At 38.2% G+C, this 22309-nt stretch overlaps 2 protein-coding genes and 1 long non-coding RNA gene across 4 annotated transcripts; 1 reads left to right on the top strand and 2 right to left on the bottom strand.

Annotated features, from left to right (window-relative positions):
• The first annotated feature begins 946 nt into the window (after positions 1 to 946).
• On the top strand, positions 947 to 1645 carry LOC147938891 (uncharacterized). Its single transcript, XM_087465801.1, has 2 exons — positions 947 to 1162; positions 1334 to 1645. The coding sequence occupies exons 1-2, from the start codon at positions 947 to 949 to the stop codon at positions 1643 to 1645; spliced, it is 528 nt and encodes a 175-aa protein (XP_087321927.1).
• Positions 1646 to 1866: 221 nt separating this feature from the next.
• On the bottom strand, positions 1867 to 3695 carry LOC104711616 (uncharacterized). Of its 2 annotated transcripts, none has more exons than XR_755366.3 (5): positions 3487 to 3695; positions 2944 to 3010; positions 2581 to 2627; positions 2399 to 2497; positions 1867 to 2250 (listed from the first exon to the last, which is right to left on the bottom strand). It is a non-coding gene; the product is annotated as an uncharacterized LOC104711616 (long non-coding RNA). The 2 variants fall into 2 exon arrangements; XR_755367.2 differs by having other exon boundaries at positions 3109 to 3633.
• A 7086-nt stretch (positions 3696 to 10781) lies between these two features.
• On the bottom strand, positions 10782 to 11931 carry LOC104774046 (uclacyanin-3-like). Its single transcript, XM_010498712.3, has 2 exons — positions 11668 to 11931; positions 10782 to 11507 (listed from the first exon to the last, which is right to left on the bottom strand). The coding sequence occupies exons 1-2, from the start codon at positions 11825 to 11827 to the stop codon at positions 11017 to 11019; spliced, it is 651 nt and encodes a 216-aa protein (XP_010497014.2). The 5' UTR covers positions 11828 to 11931; the 3' UTR covers positions 10782 to 11016.
• Positions 11932 to 22309: the final 10378 nt, after the last annotated feature.

The following is a 22309-nucleotide window of genomic DNA, read 5'->3' on the forward strand; positions in this document are numbered from 1 at the left end:
TTCTCACTCAAGGGGAGGATATCAAGATAGAGGCTGAACGCTTTTTTTGCAAGTTCCTGCAACTTATTCCTAATGACTTTGAGGGGGTCACTGTCGAGGATCTGCAAGCTCTCCATGCCTTCCGCTGTTCTGAGGAGGACCAGAGTAAGCTTACATGAAAGGTAACATCGGAGGAGATCCAAAGATTTCTGTTTTCTATGCCTAACGATAAATCCCCGGGACCCGACGGCTAATACTTGTGAGTTCTATAAACGCACATGGGACATAATTGGTTCAGAGTTCACCTTGGCGGTCCAGTCTTTTTTCGAGAAAGGTTTTTACCAAAAGGAGTCAACTCCACCATTCTCTCCCTCATCCCGAAGAGGTTGGATGCTACAGAAATGAAAGATTATAGACCAATATCCTGCTGTAATGTTCTCTACAAAGTCATCTCCAAGCTTCTAGCTAACAGGCTAAAACAAATTCTCCCCAAGTTCATCACAGGCAATCAATCCGCTTTTGTCAAAGACCGTCTCTTGATAGAAAATGTTTTGCTCGCCACTGAGCTCGTTAAGGATTATCACAAGGATACCATTTCTGGACGTTGCGCCATTAAGATAGACATATCTAAGGCATTTGATTCAGTCCAATGGCCTTTTCTGGCAAACATTCTGGCGGCTTTGGCATTTCCTCCTCAATTTATCCACTGGATTATGCTCTGCGTCACTACTGCATCATTTTCAGTCCAAGTGAACGGAGAATTGGCTGGTTTTTTCAATAGTGCAAAAGGACTACGCCAAGGATGTTCTCTTTCTCCTTACTTATTTGTAATGAGTATGGATGTTCTTTCAAAACTACTTGACAAAGCGGCTGGTTCACAACGGATTGGCTATCATCCTCGCTGCCGGGAACTTGGTTTGACTCACTTGCGTTTTGCAGACAATCTTATGGTGTTATCTGATGGAAGATGAGATCCATTGCTGGTATTGTCAAGGTTTTTGATGTCTTTGCGAAGTGGAAGATGAGATCCATTGCTGGTATTGTCAAGGTTTTTGATGTCTTTGCGAAGTGGTCAGGTCTGCGTATAAGCATGGAGAAGTCCACGGTTTTCCTCGCTGGTGTTTCAGCTGCTATACACCAGACCATTAAGGATACGTATCATTTTGACATTGGTGTGTTACCGGTCAGATACTTGGGCTTGCCTCTCCTTACTAAATGCCTCACTACAATGGACTACCAACCATTGCTTGAGCAGATCAAGAAGCGTATAGGGTCCTGGACTAATTGCTTCCTCTCGTATGCAGGTCGTCTCAATCTGATAAGTTCTGTTTTATGGAGTGTTTGTGCCTTCTAGCTCTCTTCATTCCGCCTCCCACGTGCGTGTCTACGCAAAATTGACAAGCTCTGCTCTGCATTTCTCTGGTCTGGCCCTGAGTTGAATCCTCACAAAGCGAAAGTTTCTTGGGAAGATGTCTGCAAACTTAAAAGGGAAGGTGGATTAGGCTTGCGCTCCTTGAAAGATACTAATGACGTATGTTGTCTCAAGCTGATTTGGCGTTTGATTTCTAAAGCGGACTCATTGTGGGTTAAATGGACTGAGAGGAACCTGCTCAAGAGTGAATGCTCAAGACTAAAGGTCGCAGTCGTAAACGTAGTCGTAATGTAGTCGCTAAATTTAGCGACTACATTACGACTAATTTTACGATTACAAACATTAATCGTAACATAGTCACCAAATTTAGTGACTAATTAACCACTATTTACCAACTGTAGTTGTATTTTAAGTATTTATACATTATTGTATTTATACAGTATTTATACAAATTATATATATATTTTATTAATTGATTTAAATATATTTAAATTATGAATAATAATTTTAAAACATATTTTGAATACTATATTGATTATTATAAGCCATGATTACAAAAAAAAACTGTATTACAAAATAAAATTAAAAATCAGAACTAAAAAAAGAATACTTCATCCTCCTCAAAAAACATAATTAGAAAAAGAATAGATGAACAACTACATAATAAATGGTTTGTAGCACATTCTCAATTGCTTTGTATTCCATCATTGAAGCCTAAGTAGTTCCCACTAATGTTCCACGATCAAGTTGAAAAATAGAAACACGGCAGCATCGGAATGTTCAATGGTAGGATTGCTAGGGAGAGTTGTTTCAGTCACATACTTTGAACAGCAGTTGTGCCGCCAACGAATGATGTTAAAGCTCCCATGATCACAAAGACTAAGAAGTCGTTTATTCTTCTGCGAGATGAATAATCGTATTAAGACACCGTTAACCGAAAAGTATGCATAACAGGGTGTTTTCATGTCACAAGTGAAAGATTGCCAAATAATTTCCATAACAAAAAGTGAGAGAGATTCGCCGTGCAAAGAACTCTTAGTCTCTTACCTTACCAACACAGTTGGAAATCCAGAGGCAGTGATGGTCAAACTGCTCAACGCAGCGCTTACATGTGGGAGAGTGTTTAGATCGCACCGGTCTAATTATCTGAGTAAAGTATGACAATCCTAGTCAGAAAAAGAAAAAAATGTTGGGTTTCACATTAAAAAAACGGGTTTCTGCGGAAAAACCTTGCAGGTAAGACAGAGCTGGGACCAGTTTCCTTTCCATGAGGGTCCTGAAACCATCACAAGACGAGATGCTCAAACAACTGAACACTGATTTAGTTTGTTCACTATCAAAATAAAAGAAAAAAAAAACTGTAGACACAAAACTAGTATGGCTTGCCTCTCTAATTGAAATCTAATCTATTCAAAATCAAAATAAAAACACAAACTTGTAAGGCAAAGTTTAATTAATTCCTTGGAAATTGGGTTGGAAAGAGACGAGACTCTCAGTTCGAAACCAAACCTAGCAATTTTGACTAACATGGACTCGCAGAAAAAGTGTTAAGTAACTAAAATCTATGCTCGATCCGAATTAATCTGAAATACCTATCTTCTTCCAGCCAACTGCTTCTTCAAGCTTCTTGACATGTTCTTCAACTTCTCCAAATCCAGTCTATTGATCACAAACAACAAAATAATATAGTAAACAAAACTCACATGTTCAAACCATATATAAGCTTCTAAGACACAGACACAAACACATACACATACCAGATTTTATCAAATAAAATCACCAAAACTGAGGTGACTATGAACTAAGTCGATTTGAAAGATCCGGGAACCTCCTTGAAAACCGTAATTGTGCCCATTAAACAAAGATGAATTTAAAGAATCACAAAGTCTTCAATTGACAGAAAAGCTTGGATTTTTCGAGGTTGAAACGTAAAATCAGCGGTTCAAATTATAGGGAAAGCTTGGTATTTGAGAGCAGAGACGAGAAATTAAATACGGAAGAGTCAATAAAAATCTTCGACAGAGAACAGAGGGAGGTGGGTAGATAAAGAAACAGATCTGAAATGTTTAGGTCTAATTGTTTTTTTCGAGAAGTCATAGAGATAAGGTGGAGGTGAGTAGAGAAAGAAGACTTACCCGGCAGATTCAACTTGACGAGACGTGGAAGACGACGGTCAGAGGTTTGGCCGGACAGAGTCATCGCGATTCGAAGAAATGAGAGTGAGAGTTTTTCGGAAAGAGTTTCAAGAGTGATAATGATTTTTTTTTTCTAAGTGTAGTGTCGAGAAATGGAGGCAGATCTAGGGTAGGTTTTTCTCTTCTTTTTTTTTTTTTTGTCAAAACTCAAAGTCATACAAAAGCCTTTAAGGCCCAAACTAAATGATTAATTTTAGGTTTTTTTGTCAACAATTAAATTTAGATTTTAAAATGACTAATTTAATCAATTTTATAAGTAAATAGTTTTTGAAAATATTATATATATGTATACACTAAATAGTTTTAGATATAGATTTTATTTTATAGACATAGTGGTTATATTTTGGTTAAATGGTTTACAATTTAATTTCTATATACTATGCATTATAAAAGTTTAAAATTTATGTTATAGGGTTTAAATTACAGGGTTTGGAGTATAGGTTTATGATTTGGGGTTAAGCTTTGAATTTATGATTTATTTTTAAGATTTAGAGTTTATGATTTAGGTTTTAGAGTTTAGTTAAGGGTTTGGGGTTAAATTTTAAAAATTTTGATTTTCTTAAACAGCGACTAATATGTGACTTATTAGAGACATTTACTATGAGTCACATATTAGTCACTAAATTGGTGACTATTTAGCAACTACATATTTTGGTGTGCAATATAGTCATAAAATAGTCGCTAAATTACGACTAAACTAGCAACTACGATATGTAGTCGTAAAAAAACGACTGATATACAACCAAATATATGTAGTCGTAAAATAGTTGCTAAATAGTTGCTATTTAGTCGCCAAAAATGACGACTACATATATAGTCGCCAATTGTAGTCGTAAAATCCATGTTTTCTTCTAGTGATAGAATCAGAATGTACAAGATTGTTTACTGCACTGGTCTATTGTTGTGTGTTATGGAGAACCAGCTTTTGGTATGGAATCCATTTCTGAAAATGACACGATGGGTCAAATGCAGCAGCGACTTTCACAGGTTTGACGATGCCTACGGTATTGGTTTCATCCGCCAATCACCAACACAACACAACTACAAAATCGTAAGGTTTCGATGTCCTCATAATTCTAGAGATCGACCTCCAAGGATTGAGGTATACGAATTCTTATCTAATAGGTGGAAGGTTATAACTAATCATATCAGTTTTGATTGGCACCTTAGAGTACCACTCTCGGGTGTGTCTCTTGGAGGGAATTCTTATTGGATTGGTCTTCGAGAAGACTCTACAGCTTTCATACAATGCTTTGATTTTTCCAAAGAAAGATTTCAACCCTTGGGACACCTTCCTTTTAGGTATGATGAGTGCAATCCTCTCGCGCTAGAAATATTTCGAGGAAATAGGCTTTCCTTGTTAGAGCAATGTCATCAAACAAGGAAGATATGCATATGGGTGAGGCATTTGATCACGCCTTGGACCATACTGATGGTCGTGGATATACCACATTTGCCTCTGTTATATGAACCTCATCGTAGTCGCTTCTGCCTGAATTTTTTTATTGATACAGATGATACACTCGTCACGTCTTGTTATTTCGAGGTGGCCAGATATATTAACATTTTCAGAGTTAAAAGACAACGAGTTCCAAACAGTTTATGACACAACTGCCGGAAATACGTGCGTCTACGTTCCCAGTTTAGTTCATCCTCATGGATTTTCCAAGCAAGACACAACTCGGATACGGTGGAGGAAAAAACGATTCAACTAGTGTTTTGTTCCTTTTATGCTTGTTGCTTGTTTTTTTTTTCTTACTCTCAAAGACCGCATACTATTGTTTTAATTTTTCTTTTGGTTGTTGGTCACATTCATAATATATAAACCTTTAGCCATTATATTATTCCAAACTGACTGTAGATACTGAATTTAGAAGAAATAATTATGGTTTCAGATCTTCCTTATCTTTATAGCTCTCTTTTTTTTTTTTGCTTTCTTATTTTTTCCCTTTCTTGTGGTGCAAGTCTGCAAGAGGGGGAAGGTGTGTGAGGAGGTGAAGCCAGTTCTTGTAGTTTTCCCAACATAAGTAGACAATAATATGTACTGTCTTTTTGTCTCTTGTGTCTGTTCAGGCCAGTCACATTGGTGAATCAGACCGCTTCTTCCCAGATGAAAAGTTGATGAATTTTTCTATCCCAACTTCATTATTTACGTACCTTTCCAAGTACCAAACATGATCTTCTAAATAGTTGCTTACAAAGCAACCTCTAGAGCCAACCTAGGTTGCAGAATACTATTAATATAGAGAAATTATCCGCTTTCGTATGTATTGTTTAATTTATGATAAGAGTGATGAGGACAAACTTAGTAAGTGATGGATGTGTTTTGGATGTACGTACAACAATTACTCTCAGCTCAGGGTTGAGTTATATAAGAGAAAAAACATCTCTTATTCCAGTGTTTTGAATTAGTCACCATTGCTGTGAAATCTGAACAATCAATAACATTGCAAGACCTGTGTGATCATGACTAGCACTTGAATGAATATTGTACCCAAAAAAACTCCTAACTCGTGGTTTCTTTTTAGAATGATAAAACATTATATAAAAAGTGAGAAAAGACGCCCACAAATACACAAAACGTAATATAGTATGAAGAACACAAACAAAAAGATTCTCCTAAGAACATATTTATATGATATGGCAACACATGACACAAAAACCAATCTCCCATTGTAAACATAAGAATCAATATTTTCCTTGCATTGTTTAACAAAAACAACGGTTGTAGAGCTGAACTTGCCCATTTTGGGATATCATAAAGATTTAAAGCAAAAGACATATCAACTAGGACTATTTTCTTCGTAAGACTAATACAGAAGCAATAAATATTCAATTCATTTGAAGAACTGAGTCGTTTAGGATTCGGAATTTTGAACGACTTGGATGATGGAAGTCACTGTTTGGATGAGTGTCAACAACGGTAGAAGACACGTCTGAGAACCGAGCAATTCTGGTTGAACCGGTCTGAATAATGAGCGCTAACTCTATCTACTATTTCAGAATAGTAAGAAGAGGTACTCACGGAGGTGCCAAGGCGGAGCTTGCTCACCATCTTCGCCACAGAACTTAGTTTCCCAGTCCAATACATTATTATACCTTGCAAAACAAAACAAAAGCCCATCATTCAGTACACAACCATCACATATATATACCAATATAAAAATAAAAATATTACCTTTCCCAGCAAGCAAGTCCACGTCTTTCTCCGAGTGAAGGTGGGATAGCTACACAAATGTGCCTGGTAAGGGTAGTGACTTTGTTCAAGCGCCACTAAATTTTTGAGTGTCACTTCATAAGTGTTATCAACACAAAGTCTAGGAATTTTTAAACATCCATTTTCAAATTGCACGTTAAGCGAGCATATTTCTCCTACATCTCCTACGGCCTCGAATGTTACTCCCCTTTTATACAACCGATTCGCGCAAGGCATATGTGATAATTAATATATATACCTCGTTGATTTCCTTGACTATGTTTGGGAACTGTTACCACGAGGGTACTTCTCAAAAAAAAAATAAAGAAGCATAACTAGACCATGATATATGCAAGTAGTTTGGGTGGTATGTAACCGACTTTTGGAAATTTAAATAAAGAAGCATAACTAGACCATGAAGTATATTGTTAGGGAAGAGTCTTGGGACGATGGGAGTGAAAACCTTATCTAGAATGAAGAAGGGTTCTCCAGCAAAAGTAGTCTTCTGACTTGATCCAAGTTGTGCACTCAAATTAGCATTCTCTAATGAGGAGACCCTCGTCTTCTTCTATTATGTTTTGTAAACCATCAAGCTTCATCCCTAGAGAGTGAAGTTTGTCTGTGAATATAATTCTGTCAAGTACTTCTCTTTAACTAGTTCTGTATTGAGATACTTGGGAGATATTGAGCCAAACATATCTTTGAGGGACTTGAGAGACTGAGATTTCAGAGAATGGTGCAATGGCTCAATGAGAACCATGGAGTATATGCATCGGGATTTAAATCACGGAGCACCCTCGGTACTCTGTATATGCAGAGTCGGTCCGGACGTGGTGAAACCCGCCACATCCCCGGATAGTTTCTGCCTAGCTCCTCAAAGTCCATAACTTGAATCGTGGTTTCGGTTTGAAGACAAACACGGAAAATCCCTATTTTTTTCCGGAAAACTGAAGAGCTAATTATTTAAACCTGGTCAATGTTCTGTTAAAAAAATTATAGCGGAAAAAAGGGAATATTCATATTTTTTGGTATTTCTTTTTCTTTTTCTATTTTTTGTTAATTTTCTTGTTGTGTGTTTGTTATAGCTACAATATTATGATTTATAATATATTTGATAATAATGTAAAACAAGATAATTCCCTATTTAATAAAACAGAAATACACGACTTCAAATTGGTAGACCATATAGTATTAATATAAGTTATAACTAAGATAAATTATTTGTTAGGTTATATGAATTAATTATGTGATAGCTTATATAGATTTAGGATTAGAATCCTCTTAAAAAAGATATTTCAAAAAATAAAATAAATTTTTTAAGGGAATATTCAACTAACCATATCTAGGCAAAAAAAATGTCAGAATTTAATAGAAATTAATCACTTTCCCACATGTTACAAGTGATTTCCAATTATGCAAAAAATAAAATATTACCTAACTTTATCAGAAAATTTTAACTGAGTAACGACTAGAAATTTGAATATTTAAGTTCATTTCATATATTCCTTTTGTTGAACTGTATAGTTTTATATACTATAATAAAATTTTAAAATAATTTAGTTTGGAATCTTTAAAAATAGTTTAATTTGATATTTTTAAGAATATCATAAATATATGATAGATCAAAAAGTTAAAAATTATAAACACTCTAATTTGATTTATTATAGTACGGGTCAATAATATGTCACTATAATATGAAAAAAAATTCAAAAGAATATGGTTTCTTGCTATAGCACGGGTTAAAATTTCAAAAATATGAATTCTCGGATTAAATTTAAATTTGGAATAATGTTTTTTTGTAGGTTTTCTCGGTCACGATGATTTTGACAAACATACATTACATATTTAGTCCTAAAATTAATATGTGCTATACTATAGGTTAAGTTATAGAATTAACAATCAAAATTCATTATATAATTTTAAACACTAAACAAATCAAACAAAATTAACAAACAAAAATTAATTTTTTTATCAAACAACTTAATCTGCGTTATACCGTGGGTCAAAATCTAGATATAATAGAATATATCTTACAAAATAGATGTTATTTTCATAAGTCATATTCAGTATATGCACTACAAGAAAACAGCTTAGATCTGACAGGCATATCTGTCAGATAGCCGTCGGAAACACGCATTACCGACCAAAAACCGACAGAAACGTCCATCGGATCTAGATTGTAGGAAAAATTATTTTGTCAGAAATCCGTCAGAAATTACTGACGGATTTCCGACAGAAGTTTAACCGACAGATTTCTGACAGAAATTCTACCAACGGATTTCTGACAGTCGTTTTACTGACGAATTTCTGACGGCTAACAATTTGTAAATTTCTCATTATACCGACGGAATTACCGACGGATTATATATATAATATTAAAAAAATTAAAATTTTAGAAAAATAAAATTAGCATAATTATACAATTTTAATTAAATACTAAAAATATTTCTTATCTAAATGCTTAAATATTTAAATTCAGAAGTTTAAAACTTTTAGAAAATATATTCTAAAAACCCAAAACAAGAAATTGTTAAAAAACACTAAAAATTGTTCCAAAAAATAACAATATATACTTAACAATATTAAAAATTCATAATATACAATATATACTTAACTGAAAATAAATAAAATGTATAAAATAAATACTAACAATATTAGAAACCATTGTAAAAAACAAACAAAATATATCAAAAATTATAAAATGTATAAAAATCTTATACTCATCCCTAAAAAAACTAAACAAATTCATCAAATCCAATTAATCAAAACCAAATCATCAAATCCAATAAAACCCAATTCTAACAAATCTAACACACATCTCTTACAAACCAATTCATCAAATCAATAACACCCAAATAGAACAAACTATCAAACCTAACAAATCTATCTTATTTCTAAGAAATCTAAGAGAACTAAGCAAAACTTTTAAACAGATAAAAAGAGAACTTATCTTATAAGAAGTTGGAGAGAGTGGTAGGAGAGACTAGCCATATTGGAAGGAAGTAATCTATGGAGGTCAGCCATGGAGAGAGGATTTGAGAAAGATTTCTGGAAAAATAAAAACAATATGGGGAGAAGAAGATGAAGTGCTTTGGTAATATCGACGGTACTGACGGAATAACTGACGGATGTCTTAATTTTTTCATTTCCCGGGTCTCAAAAATTTGACTTTATTTAGCTTGCGGGCAAAAAATTTGATATCCGTCGGTTTTCCATCAGTTATTTCCGACAGATTACCGACAGATACCAAAATTTTGTCAATATTATATTTATCGGATTACTGACGGATTACTGATGGATTTAAGATTAAAACTCTTAATTTCATAATTTTTATTGACAAATATGTATATAATATGTATTATATACTAGCCATGAAATCATTTGTGAAAATAAACATCTATATGATTAAATTAGAGAGAAAAAAATAATTTCAAAGATAAATGGCAAATACTTACCCATAATCCCTATAATATGTAATACCACACCATAAGTCTTTTAAGTAAACAACTTATTTTTCTATAAAAATACAAATTTTGAAGAATGTTGTTTAAAACAAGATTAGTTAGGCATTGAAAACTCATCTTTTATACATTGCTTATAAAATAATGCATTATGGAGCTAAGTTAGAAAGATTTTACACTATCCACATATAAACCGTCAGTTATCCGTCGGTTATTACTGACGGATTACCGACGGATCGAGAAAAACAGACCAAATTTTGACACACCCGAGGAAAAGTTAATATCCGTCAGTTTTCCGTCGGTTATTTCTGACAGATTACCGACAGATCAAAAATCACCGACCCAAATTTGACACACGCGAAGAAAATTATATATCCGTCAGTAATCCGTCAGAAAAACTAACGGATTACCGACGGATTTTGTCCGTCAGTAAATTTCTGACGAACAACCGACAAACTAATCTCCTGTCAGATATTTGTCGGTAAGCCGTCGGTAATTACCGTCAGTAATTTCCGTCAGTAATCGCCTTGTTTTCTTGTAGTGATGATTTCATGGTATAGTGTTCCATCTAAAAAATATTTTAAAACAAATAAAATAATCACATATATAATACCAAACAAACAAAATGAAAGAATTTCAACCCGTGCTCTAGCACGGGTCATAGTAATGATAATACTGCGCTACGTACGACAAGGAAAACTTTAATCAAAAGAAAATCAATTCAGTAAAAACAAGAGATGAGGTTGTGTTGTAGTAATTCCAATGACCATGACAAAAAAAAAGATCGAGAGAAAAAAAGCTCTGTCTCCAATATTAGCTCATAACACCGAACATCAACACCATCGATAACCCAATCACTCCATAGCTAATGACTCCCTTAGAAGCTGCATTAGGCGGCGATGGAGAGGGTGAAGGTGTCGATGGAGACAAAGAAGGCGTTGACGGAGACGGTGAAGGAGTCAAAGATTCTAAATCTGGCGTACCGTTGGCCGGGGGAGAAGCTGTTGGAGGCGGTGTTTTAGGTTTACGCGGAGAGCGAGGGGAAAATGATGGAGAAGGAGTAGACGAAGACGGTGGAGAAGGTGTTGCCGGAGATGAAGCGGTGGGGAGGACGGGAACAGCGAGTTTCATGCCACCGAGGCAGTGACCAGGACTAGGGCAAAGGAAGAGCATAGTTCCAACTGTTGTAAGATCGATCTTAGTGTCTCCCCCAGAAAAGCTCTGTGTTTCTCCGGTGCTGTCGCAACTATCGAATCCAGCTTTATCCACCACAGAAACCGAGTGTGACGGATCATATTGGAACTCTGTACAAGAGAAAATCAGTAGCTTGTTACTTGTTATTAGTCTAAAAAATGGGTTTCTTGCAACATAAGTGATCTGCACCAAGATTTATAGACCTAGAATTGCTAGGTCAAAAACAAAGGTTTCTTGTAAAACAAGTAACCAGATAAACGTTTTAACTACCTAGAGTGTCACCGACTCTGAAAGTCTTTCCACTAGCCCACGTCGTGTAATCAACACCACTATTCCAACCAGCAGTATCTCCGACCTGGAATGTCACGGCCAAGATGGAAGGGACTGCCGCTAGGAAGAGGAAGAGAGCGGCCACTGAGTTTGATCCCATGGAGATAGATAATGTAAAAAGATAGATGCAGAGAGATATGAGGAAGAGGTAAAATAGTGTGGTGTGTTATAAAGTAAGAGGGCTGGCTATTAGAACGAGGAAGACGAACGACTAAACTAAAAGAGAGAGTTATTATGTTTTTAAAATTAAATTTTTAAAAAAGTCGTGGTGGCTTGATCAATTATATTCCGTCAGTTGTTTATTAATGTATTTTTTGAAATTCATAGTTATTATGTTTACCAGTTCTTTCATTTTTGTTTTCAAAATTTTATGTTTTTAATGATGAGCTCCATCCATGTGCAATCACCGCAACCATTTTCTAAACCATGTGCAAACGTGAAAAAATATATAAACATTAACCAGTTGATAAAAAGAAGAAGAAAATAAACCATAACATTTTTTAAAAAATAATAAGAATAAGATCATACTACGGTCGGAAATGGCTACCACGTAACACGTTCTCTAACCTCTCTTCTAATTAATAATCGAAGGTACACAAATTCGGTACGGTGTTTCTTGAAACAACATTTCGGAAATGCCTGCGAAAGCAAAAATCATCAATGATATAACAATAATCAATCCCAAATAAAATATATACTAATTCGTTTGACTAAACTAAACTAAATAATATTATTATTCGTTTATATAATACAATAATCAACCATTTCTCTCACCACTAATATTATTGCTTAAAACATCCTATATTATATAAACGCGTGAAAGCAAACCTGCCAGATATATATAAATTATTGACATAGTCCGCACTTATTCGCTAAAACTAGATTAGGATTCGCGGTACACCGCGGGACAAAATTATTTATAATTAAAATATTAAAATGATAAATTGTATTTGTTGGTTAAATATGTTATAATTATATAATAATTGTTAAATAAATCATATAATACCGTAATATAATTTATTTTTTATATAATATTTATTTAAATTTAATTAGATATGTCTATTCTCTGATACTAACAGTGTTAACAAAATAATGAAATGATGTTTTACCCGTGTAACACCGAATTACTGATATTTTTTAATTTATATAAATATCGATAAAACCCATCCCGCTATATAACCCCATCCCAAAATATTTTAACTCACACTATATCATCTTAACTTTAAATATTTATTGTGTATCTACGGTATAATATTTATCATATTTAACTTTTTAAAAGTTTTAAATATTTTTCATATTTAACCTTTTAAAAATCTTTAAAATAAGGAATAAAAGTTTTAAAAAATCTTTAAAATCTTTAAAGTTTTAAATAAACCAAAGAAAAGTTTTTTAAGTTTGAATGCCTAATAAATCAAAAGTCTACTCATTTGTATTCAAAATCATTTTGGCAATTGAGAATATCATTAATGTCGTAGTTATTGTAATGCAATTTTCCGGAAATTTTGTCTACAAATTCATTTTCTGGAACTTTTGTCTAGATTATTAGCAAAAGAATATATTTTCGCGGGTCCTATGAAATTTTGGACAGCGTTTTATCTATCACCTAAATAAATAGAGGTCCTTAAATTATGAATTATCAAGAAGCCCATAAAATATTAAAAGATCCATATAAAATTGCTAGAGGTCGACAGAATTAATTGCATTAGTAGCATTAATTGCTAAAACTTTCCTTATTAGTATTTTTGAGCAAAAACTGCTGCAAAAATACTAGTATAGATGTACTATCATATTCTTATTTATCAAGATTTTTTTTTTTTTTCCAAAACATAATCATCAAGATTCAAGTACATCACTCTTTCATCTACATCCTTTATTGAATCGGTTCGTTCACTTGTTGTCATTTTTAACGAGTAAAATTTTGTCATAAACTAATTATTTTATTAAGCACAATTTTTATTTTTTATTTTGTATAACGTAAGCGAAGATTGTAATCAAGAGATTCGTGTTTTCTTTTGTTTTTGTCAGTGTTCTTTTTTCGTCAGATAAGGGACTTGGTATCTTTCAGGTAATGTAATATTCGTTTAGGCTACATATGTATTACACAGTACTATGTAACTCAGTTTCATGCACCCTTATTAGTTATTACAATCCAGGTTTGCTGTTTGAACGGTTCACGCGTGTTTACCTCATATATATACATTTTTAAAACATAATTAGAAAGATGATACATTCACTATTTATAATTAGAAAAAATCATATTGATCACTGTTGGTCTATTTTCTCAACCTTTTTTGCCATTCAACAATTTTTTTAATTACACTTCATACTATTGTATCTCCTCTTTTCTCCTTATTTCTTGATTTCTTAAATAATTGTTAATATAATTTTTTTTTAGAAAACTTCTTAGATACAAAAAAATTCTATATTTTATTTCTTTACAATTTGATATGAATTTTGTTTAATAATTTTTAAATATATTTTATATATATTTTGTATCTTTACACATTTTTAAGTGTACAGATGCCTATAAACTTTATTAAGTTTACATATGTCTGTACACATAATTAAGTGTACAGATGTCGGTACACATATTTGTAGATGGTTTAAACCGTACTCAAATGTTGTTGGACAGTGTGAATCTATCTAACATACTGGATGGTTTGAACTATACTGCAATGGTTTTGTAAAAATTCATCTGTACACTTAATAATGTGTATACATGTGTATAAATATCTGTACACTTAAAAAAGTGTACGGATACAAAAATATATATATTATATTTTAAAAATATTAAACAAAATTCATATCAAATTGTAAAGAAAAAAATATATAATTTTTTTGTATCTAAGAAGTTTTCTAAAAAAAGATTATATTAACAACTATTTCGGTAATGTTCTCCTATCACCCCTGTCTCACTCTGATTTCTATTTCTACTCATCTCTCTTTCACATTATCCTGTTTTTTTTTTATTGTAAATAGTGAATGTATCAAAGTGATAATTAAGTTTCATAAATGTACTAAAATCCCAACAAACCCTATTAACAACTTTATGAGAAAGATAGTTGTTGTCCTTTTTGCATTTAGATCATACTCAACAAGGCCTTAGTTACTGTTTTTATTAATGAAAGGAAAAAAGAAGTGTATGTAAGAATATTTTGTATTCTATGTGGCCTATGTATTTTTCGGTTTAATTATAAATTTCAAGTTCATATTAACGTTTATAAATTCTAATATGTAAGACGCACCGTGATGGATCGGTTTCGGTTAATGATTAGAATTGGGTATATTGATAACCCTCCTTCCTTACCAATATATATAGTTAATATCTTTCTATGTTATTCGTATATATGATAACGTGTAATTAATCTGCAGTATTATATTAATTACATGATATGTTATACATATGGTATTAAGTGGCTGTTCACGTAAGTAACGGTTAAGTGGGTCCACTAGTGACTTTTGGTCACATATAAGAAGTAAACGAACATCATTTTATGATGTCGTAACAAAAGAATAAGAAAAACATAGAAAGAGAGAAGAGTGTGGATTCCTTGTCCATCAAATGAATCAGAAGAGAGAACGATCAAAGGGTGGAGAAAATCAATTTGAAGACTTGTGTAACATCCGCAAACCGGATTATGCGGTTTTGGTAGGAGTGTCGATCGACACCCTTGTGGCATCGATCGACACCACTATTTCTGGGTTCGTCGGGTTTGTTTTAATTCGCGATTTTGGTTTGGTTGGTTTGGTTTAGTTAACTAAACCGAGTATATAAGTGGAGAAGCGAAAGATTAAGGGTTTTAGGGTGTCTGGTCGCCGTTTGCAGAGATAGAGAGAGAGGAGAGAGCCTATTGTGGTGTGAAGGAGATTAAAGGAGAAAGAGCAGAATCGTTAGGGTTTGGGAGGAAATAGTTTCGGCGTATCAAATCGTTCTCAAAGGTAATGAAATTTGGTATGTTTATTCCCAAGTCTTAATCGTCATTCTCCTTTTTACAGAAGTAGTTTTGGATTTAAACTCGATGAGTTATTGGCAGTTTCGTGAGTCATGTTTTCTCAGACGCGAGTTGGAACCATCGGGATTGTAATTGAGATCGTGGTCTCGTCTGGTACCTAATAGTGCTGAAATTTTGTGGGAAGCTTCGTGACGTCTAGGGATAGATTTTCACCGGAGAGATTTGGTAGTTAACGATTGGTTTTCATTTTAGGGTTTCATCTTTGAGACTGTTCTTTTCTGATGTTTCTGTCCAGTTTTGCTATAAGTCGTTTTTGGTTGTGCGGCTTGTTGTAGGGCATTTCTGGGCTGTTTCAGACGTTAGGAGGGTCTCAACTGGTTGTATTGGTTGTTATAATCAGTTGATAAGGTGAGTGCATGACCATGGCTTATCTAAGCCTGAGAATCCTTTGTTTGCTTGATTTGTTGTGTTTTGTGGTGTTGTTCTTGCTTGTGGTGGTTGTGTTATGGTTATTATAGGTTCCTGAGGCTTTTGGGAGAGTTTGGGACAGATTGTAGGCGGATTGAAACGGAGGTTCATCGTTCGGATTCGTGCGGTTCGCGTCTGTGAAGGGAGTGTCGATTGACACCAGTTAGGTGTCGGTCGACACCATGTTTGGCCAGTGTCGATCGACACCTCTCTGGTGTCGGTCGACACCAAGTTGCTTGTTTCGTGATTTTTTCTGGTTTGTTTGTGTTTGGTTGTCATTTGTTAAGCATTGGTTTCTCAGTTGCTTGTGTGTATAGCCCAGTAGATGGGAGGATTGCCTCCCTAAGTATTTGTGATAATACTTACGCATCTCAATTGTTGTTTGTGGTGTGCAGGTTTGTGTTGTGGAATCATGGCGATGAGGAGGAGGGTGATCTAGGGTCTCGTTTGTGTGTTATTGGATTGTTGGATATGTTGTTGGAACCTTGGATAGAGATATGCTAGGTTGATGGATAGAATGCTTAGGATTGTTACTGTATTGATGTTGTAATGGTTTTGTATGGTTGGTATGTTTCCGCTGTGTGTACTGGTTGTTATTGGTTTAATGAGGAGTTGTGGTTTGGGTTGGTTTAATTTAGTCGGGTTGTTTCATTTTGGTATCAGAGCCTTTACGGTTCTAGGATGGTTAAATGGATGGTTAGAGCGGTTAGGAAGTTAATTGGGTGAATTATATTTTTTCCTTTTGCTTGATGCATGATGTTGTGTGATGGAATTGATTATGAGTAGTTAGTCAATTTGTTTGCGGTATGGAGTCCTAGTATCATCCTCTTCGAGCCTTCAATGAGATTCCACGGTAAGATGTGTACTCTATGTGCGGTTTTTGAATTGTGTGCTTAGCCTTCTGTTTTGGGTAGTGCAGATGGCTAGAGAGGGTGCTGTTGGTCGTGGTCGTGGTCGTGGTCGTGGGCGTGGTCGTGGTCTTGGTCGGGGACGAGGTCAGGTTCCTGAGGCCAGTGTGAGTGTGACCCAGAGCATGGCCAGTGAGGAGGTAGCAGAGTCACAGGTTCATCCTAGTGTGTCTGGAGACCAGGCTGGTTTGGGTGACGGCAGGGCGGATGGGCCCGGTGTCGATCACGGTGTTGCCCCGGGTGTGAGGGTTACAGCAGAGGGTGTTCCGGGCAGGGAGGATATCTTGATGGACTTGCTAGCTCAGGTTTTGCAGCGACTTCTAGCAGTAGTGCCGCCAGTGGGTGGTGGGCAGGTTCCAGTAGTGCCGCCAGTGGTTGGTGGGCAGGTTCAGCCGGTGCAGCCTGTGGCGGGTTTGCAGGCAGGTGTGCAGCCGGGGGCTGAGGTAGTGGATGCTCAGTATGTGCAGATGATGGAGCAGCTGCGGCGAGTGGGAGCGGGGTATTTCTCAGGAGATACCAATCCGAGTGTAGCGGATGAGTGGAGAGAGCGGATGGAGGATCTTTTCCTTTCGCTTAGGTGTCCCGACCAGTTCAGGGTGGATCTGGCAGTGTTTTACTTGTCAGGAGATGCACGTGTGTGGTGGAGGTCAGTGACAGCACGGAGGGTGCAGCGGGGTATGTCTTGGGGAGATTTTGTGAGGGAGTTTAACTCCTAGTATTTTCCACAGGAGGCTCTTGATCGCATGGAGGCACGGTTCTTGGGGTTGGCTCAGGGGGACCGCACAGTGCGGGAGCTGGATGCAGAGTTCAGTCGGCTTGTGGGGTATGTAGGCCGGGCTTGGGAGCCAGAGTCGGCTCAGGTGCGGAGGTTCTTGCTGGCTTTGCGAGATGATCTGAGAACTCGGTGCAGAGTGAGGAGCTATGTCACGAGGGCGGAGCTGGTTGAGGTTGCAGCTGGGATAGAGGATGACTTGAGGTCACAGTTAGTGGTGGTCAGTCTAGCGGCTCGTTCAGAGGAGACATTGGAGCAGAGCATTCCAAGCAAGGATAGACAGTTGGAGCAAAGGCGTAAAAGGAAGCGGGAAGAGACGACAGTGGCAAACCAAGGTGGCCAGGGAGGTTATGGGCGCGGGAGCATGGATCACGTGTCGGCAAGCGGGCCCAGGGGAGGTGATTCGCAGGAGTACCGTCGAGTGTGTTATCATTGCGGGGAGGAAGGGCATATCAGGCCTTTCTGTCCTAAGAGGAGGCAGATGATGGAGGTTGCGGTGCAGCCGAAGGGAGGACCGGGTGTCCATTCCGGCGCTTAGTTTTAGCTTTTGTTTTCTTTCTTTCATGATGTATTTTCATTTGGAGTTGTAAACTATTATTGCATTTGAGGTTTTAATAAAAGTTGGAGTTCTTTGGTTTTGGGAATTGTGAAACCAGTGGAAAGGAAATAGCTCGGGAATTCTATAAATGGGAAGTTTCCATAAATAGAAGGTTGCTATAAATAGAAAGTTTCCATAAATAGAGTGTCATTAAAAAAAATGAAAGTTTCTAAAAATGGGAAGTTTTATGAATATTTAAATCTTGCCTATTAATGGAGAGAGTTGAGGTAGATCTAGTCGGGAGATACTTGATGACATCAGACTTGTTTGCTCAGGATTGTGTGGGCCCAACTCATGTGATACCGATAGCTCGATGGACTTTGTGGCCAGAGAGTGGGAGTGGTATGTTTGCTTCGGATGACGATCCGAGAGCGCGCTTTAGGGTGACAACCCAAGAGCGGGATTATGAGACTCCCTGGATACCGTAGCTGTGAGCCACGGCTCGGCAGTGAGCCGGTATGTCTCGAGGGTTGCGACCCGAGAGCGGGGGGAGTGGGCGTGTGAGACTCCCTGGATACCGTAGCTGTAGGCTATGGCCTGGCAGTGAGCCGGTATGACTCGAAGGTTGCGACCTGAGAGCGGGGGGAGTGTGAGTGACTTCCTGGATGCCGTAGCTTAAGGTGGTTAGCCTGATAGCGAGCCGGCATGATTCGTTGGTTGCGACCACGGACGGGGAAAGCACTGAGTTGTGAGCAAATAATGTCTAGGATGTGAGTATATTGACTAGAGGGAGACCTCGTGGTTCAGTCGGAGGTGTGCGGGCTGTCGCAACAGTTGCACGGGAAACCTTGGCTGACGGTAGTTAGTCCGGTCGGAGGACGTGCGTGCCGTGTTGACGGTGGCACAGAGGTCATTAACGGATGGACGGTGTTGCGGGATTCGAGGACAAATCATTATTGGTATGGGAGAATTATAACATCCGCGAACCGGATTATGCGGTTTTGGTAGGAGTGTCGATCGACACCCTTGTGGCATCGATCGACACCACTATTCTTGGGTTCGTCGGGTTTGTTTTAATTCACGATTTTGGTTTGGTTGGTTTGGTTTTGATGTGATCGCAGGACGCGACCTCAGCCAAGAAGACCAAGACACGCCGGACGCGACCGAGACGCCTGACCAAGACGCATCGGACGCGACTAGGGCAACCTCTTCAGACGTAGCCAAGGCTCCAACGATCCTTCCCGGAGCCACCACACGTTCCAAGAGCTCAGCAAAGGCGGCCAAACAGTGGCTCAACCTATTTGTCCGAACCTACGTCCGACACCAGCCACCCAACGAAGACTCCGAAGGCTCAGTCCGCTTAGTCTTCACTCTTACCCAAGAGTGAAGACGGTCAAGTCGTTAAGCGAGGAAGTGTACTCTTTTTCCTCACTCCGGGTTTGTCCCAATGGGTTTACCGGAGGAGGTTTTAACGAGGCATGGAGCTAAACGCAAAACGCCTAAAGGCTAAGTTGCTTCACGCGCAAGGCCAAGGCGGTTATCTCTCTTTCCCTCTTATTTTTGGTTTAATTTTGAACTTGAGAATATTCTCTTTTGATCCTATGTTTATGAACGTTGGAGAGTGTTTGTGGCTAAGCGTGTTAGTCAAAAGGTGGCGATGTGTTCTCTTTGTAAAGGGGACACGTCAAAAGGACGATGTGCGGATCAAGATGAATCCGCGTGTCCTTAAGCTCCTACCTAGACCTAGCTATTTAAACTCTTCTTAAGCCCTTGTTCCTCCTTAGACTTGTATGAAAATAAAACTTTTCTCAAGAGAGATTCTTGAAACTTGTCTCACTCTTCTCTTTCTTCAATCCGGGATTGAACCTTGAGAAAACCCTAACAAGACGCGAACCGGGTTCGCCCTTGTTAGCGACCGTATCAAGAGGAGAGCCAAACCTCTTGTGTCGTCAATCGATCCATCCGTGTTTTTCCCTCACTACGTTTCCATCTGTCCTCTTTCATCTCTCTCGAGTCCCCTCGAATCATCTCAAATCATTCCGCTATCATTTCCCTCAAAGACGTCCACCCGCTCGTCCCGCATCCGTACTGACCGATTGAACCGTTCGTGGCTTCCTGAAGTATCCCCCGAACGGCTCGTTTGAATTCCTTCAAACTCCGTCTCCATCGTTTGATTCTTACCTAGAACCGAAGCCCAGAACTTCGGCCGTGAAAAGCTTCACCGACTGAAAGTTGGCCGTAAGTCCAAGCCGCGTCCGTACCGCGAACGTACCGTGACCGCGTCCGGCAGTCACATCAGCTTGGTATTAGAGCTTCAAAGCTCCTACGAGGTTGTTTCTTTCCAGAACTCTCTGTTCCTTTAAAGTTTCCATCTTTGAGTTTAAAGCTTGCATCTTTTAGCTCCATAGGACTCGCTTGTTCTTTTTGGTTTAATTTGGTGCATGCTTAGGTTTGTCTTTCGTCCGCTTAGGTTGTTAGAATTCGCATTTGTTCTTCGTGTTCATATCTCTGTTCCTTTGTGTTCTTGCGAGTTCACTTTTAGATCCATAAAGCTAGTTTCGCGATTAGTTTTTGTGTTTCCGGTCTTAGGCATAAAGCAATTCTTGTCGCGTAGTACTTTTACTTTTGCTTTTGCTTTATTTGTTTTAGTCATAGGATTGCATGTGTCATAGCTGTCCTCAATCATTGATAGTGGAACGAATCTTTGTGTGGTCCTCTTGAGCGTGTGAGACTCACGTGTGGTTTTTCTTTTTGCGAGGTTTAAATTCAAACCTATACCGCGGAGCCACGCCACGTCACCAACAACCAGTGCGTACGATGGCCGAAGAAATTCCACCAGCGCCACCAGAGATTGGTGTCACCCTCGCCGCATTACGAGCCGGCCTAGAGCAACTAGCTGATCGCCTCACGAGGATTGAACTTATGAATCCTCCTCGCGAAGATCCGTTACCCGCGAGGCGACCACGACGCGAGCCAGCGAGTGATCAGTCCGATGAGGAATTTGAACCGAGGCCTAGACGACGACACCGCTATGATGATCAAGACGACGAAGGTCCGAGACGTTATGAGCCGAACCACAAGATGGTCCCACCAACGTTCGCAGGCAAGTCAGACCCCGAGGCCTATCTTGAATGGGAAAGTCGCATGGACCACTTATACTCGTGCCATGCCTATCCGGAGCTACGAAAGGTCCAATATGCGGTGGCACAATTCACCGATCACGCCCTTACCTGGTGGGATCGACTGGAGGCTGAACAACGACGCAACCGCGACCGACCTATCACTGTTTGGGAGGTCTTGAAAGCAGAGATGCGAAGGCGCTACGTGCCTCCCTACTACCACCGCGAGCTCCAGAAGAAGTTTCGGCGACTAACGCAAGGCGCACGGAACGTGGAGGAGTATTACGAAGAATTTGAACACTTGCGCAACCGGTTGCAAGTCGATGACTCCGAAGAGTCACTCATGGCTCAGTTCTTGGACGGATTGCAAGAACGCATTGCACGCAAGGTCGAGCGCCAACCCTATCAAACTTTTGAGGAGTTGTTGCATCTCTCGGTGCAAATAGAGACTCAAATCAAGAAAAAGAGCGCCTCTGCGCCTCGTGGCCGAACCCAAGGAGCTACCAATTGGACTCCTAACGCGTCGCCATCAAACCGATTGCCGGAAAAACCAAAGGCGACCAGCGCGGACTCAAGGTTCAAACCTAGGGAGTCGGCCACCAATGAGCGCCAAGATCCGCGACGCAACACCACCGACGTCCGGAGCCGCGACATTGTATGTTTCAAGTGCCAAGGGAGAGGCCATTACGCTCGTGATTGTCCGAACGCACGGACGATGATACTGACTGAGGCTGGCGAGATCGAGTCCGACGATGAGGCCACTGAAGAAATGGTGCGAGGAGAAACCGAGCTGGAAGAAGCTGTTGCGGAACCCGAGGTCGGAG

The sequence above is a fragment of the Camelina sativa genome, chromosome 9 (assembly GCF_030686135.1).
Source record: "Camelina sativa cultivar CO46 ecotype springtype chromosome 9, ASM3068613v1".
Lineage (NCBI taxonomy): Eukaryota > Viridiplantae > Streptophyta > Magnoliopsida > Brassicales > Brassicaceae > Camelina > Camelina sativa.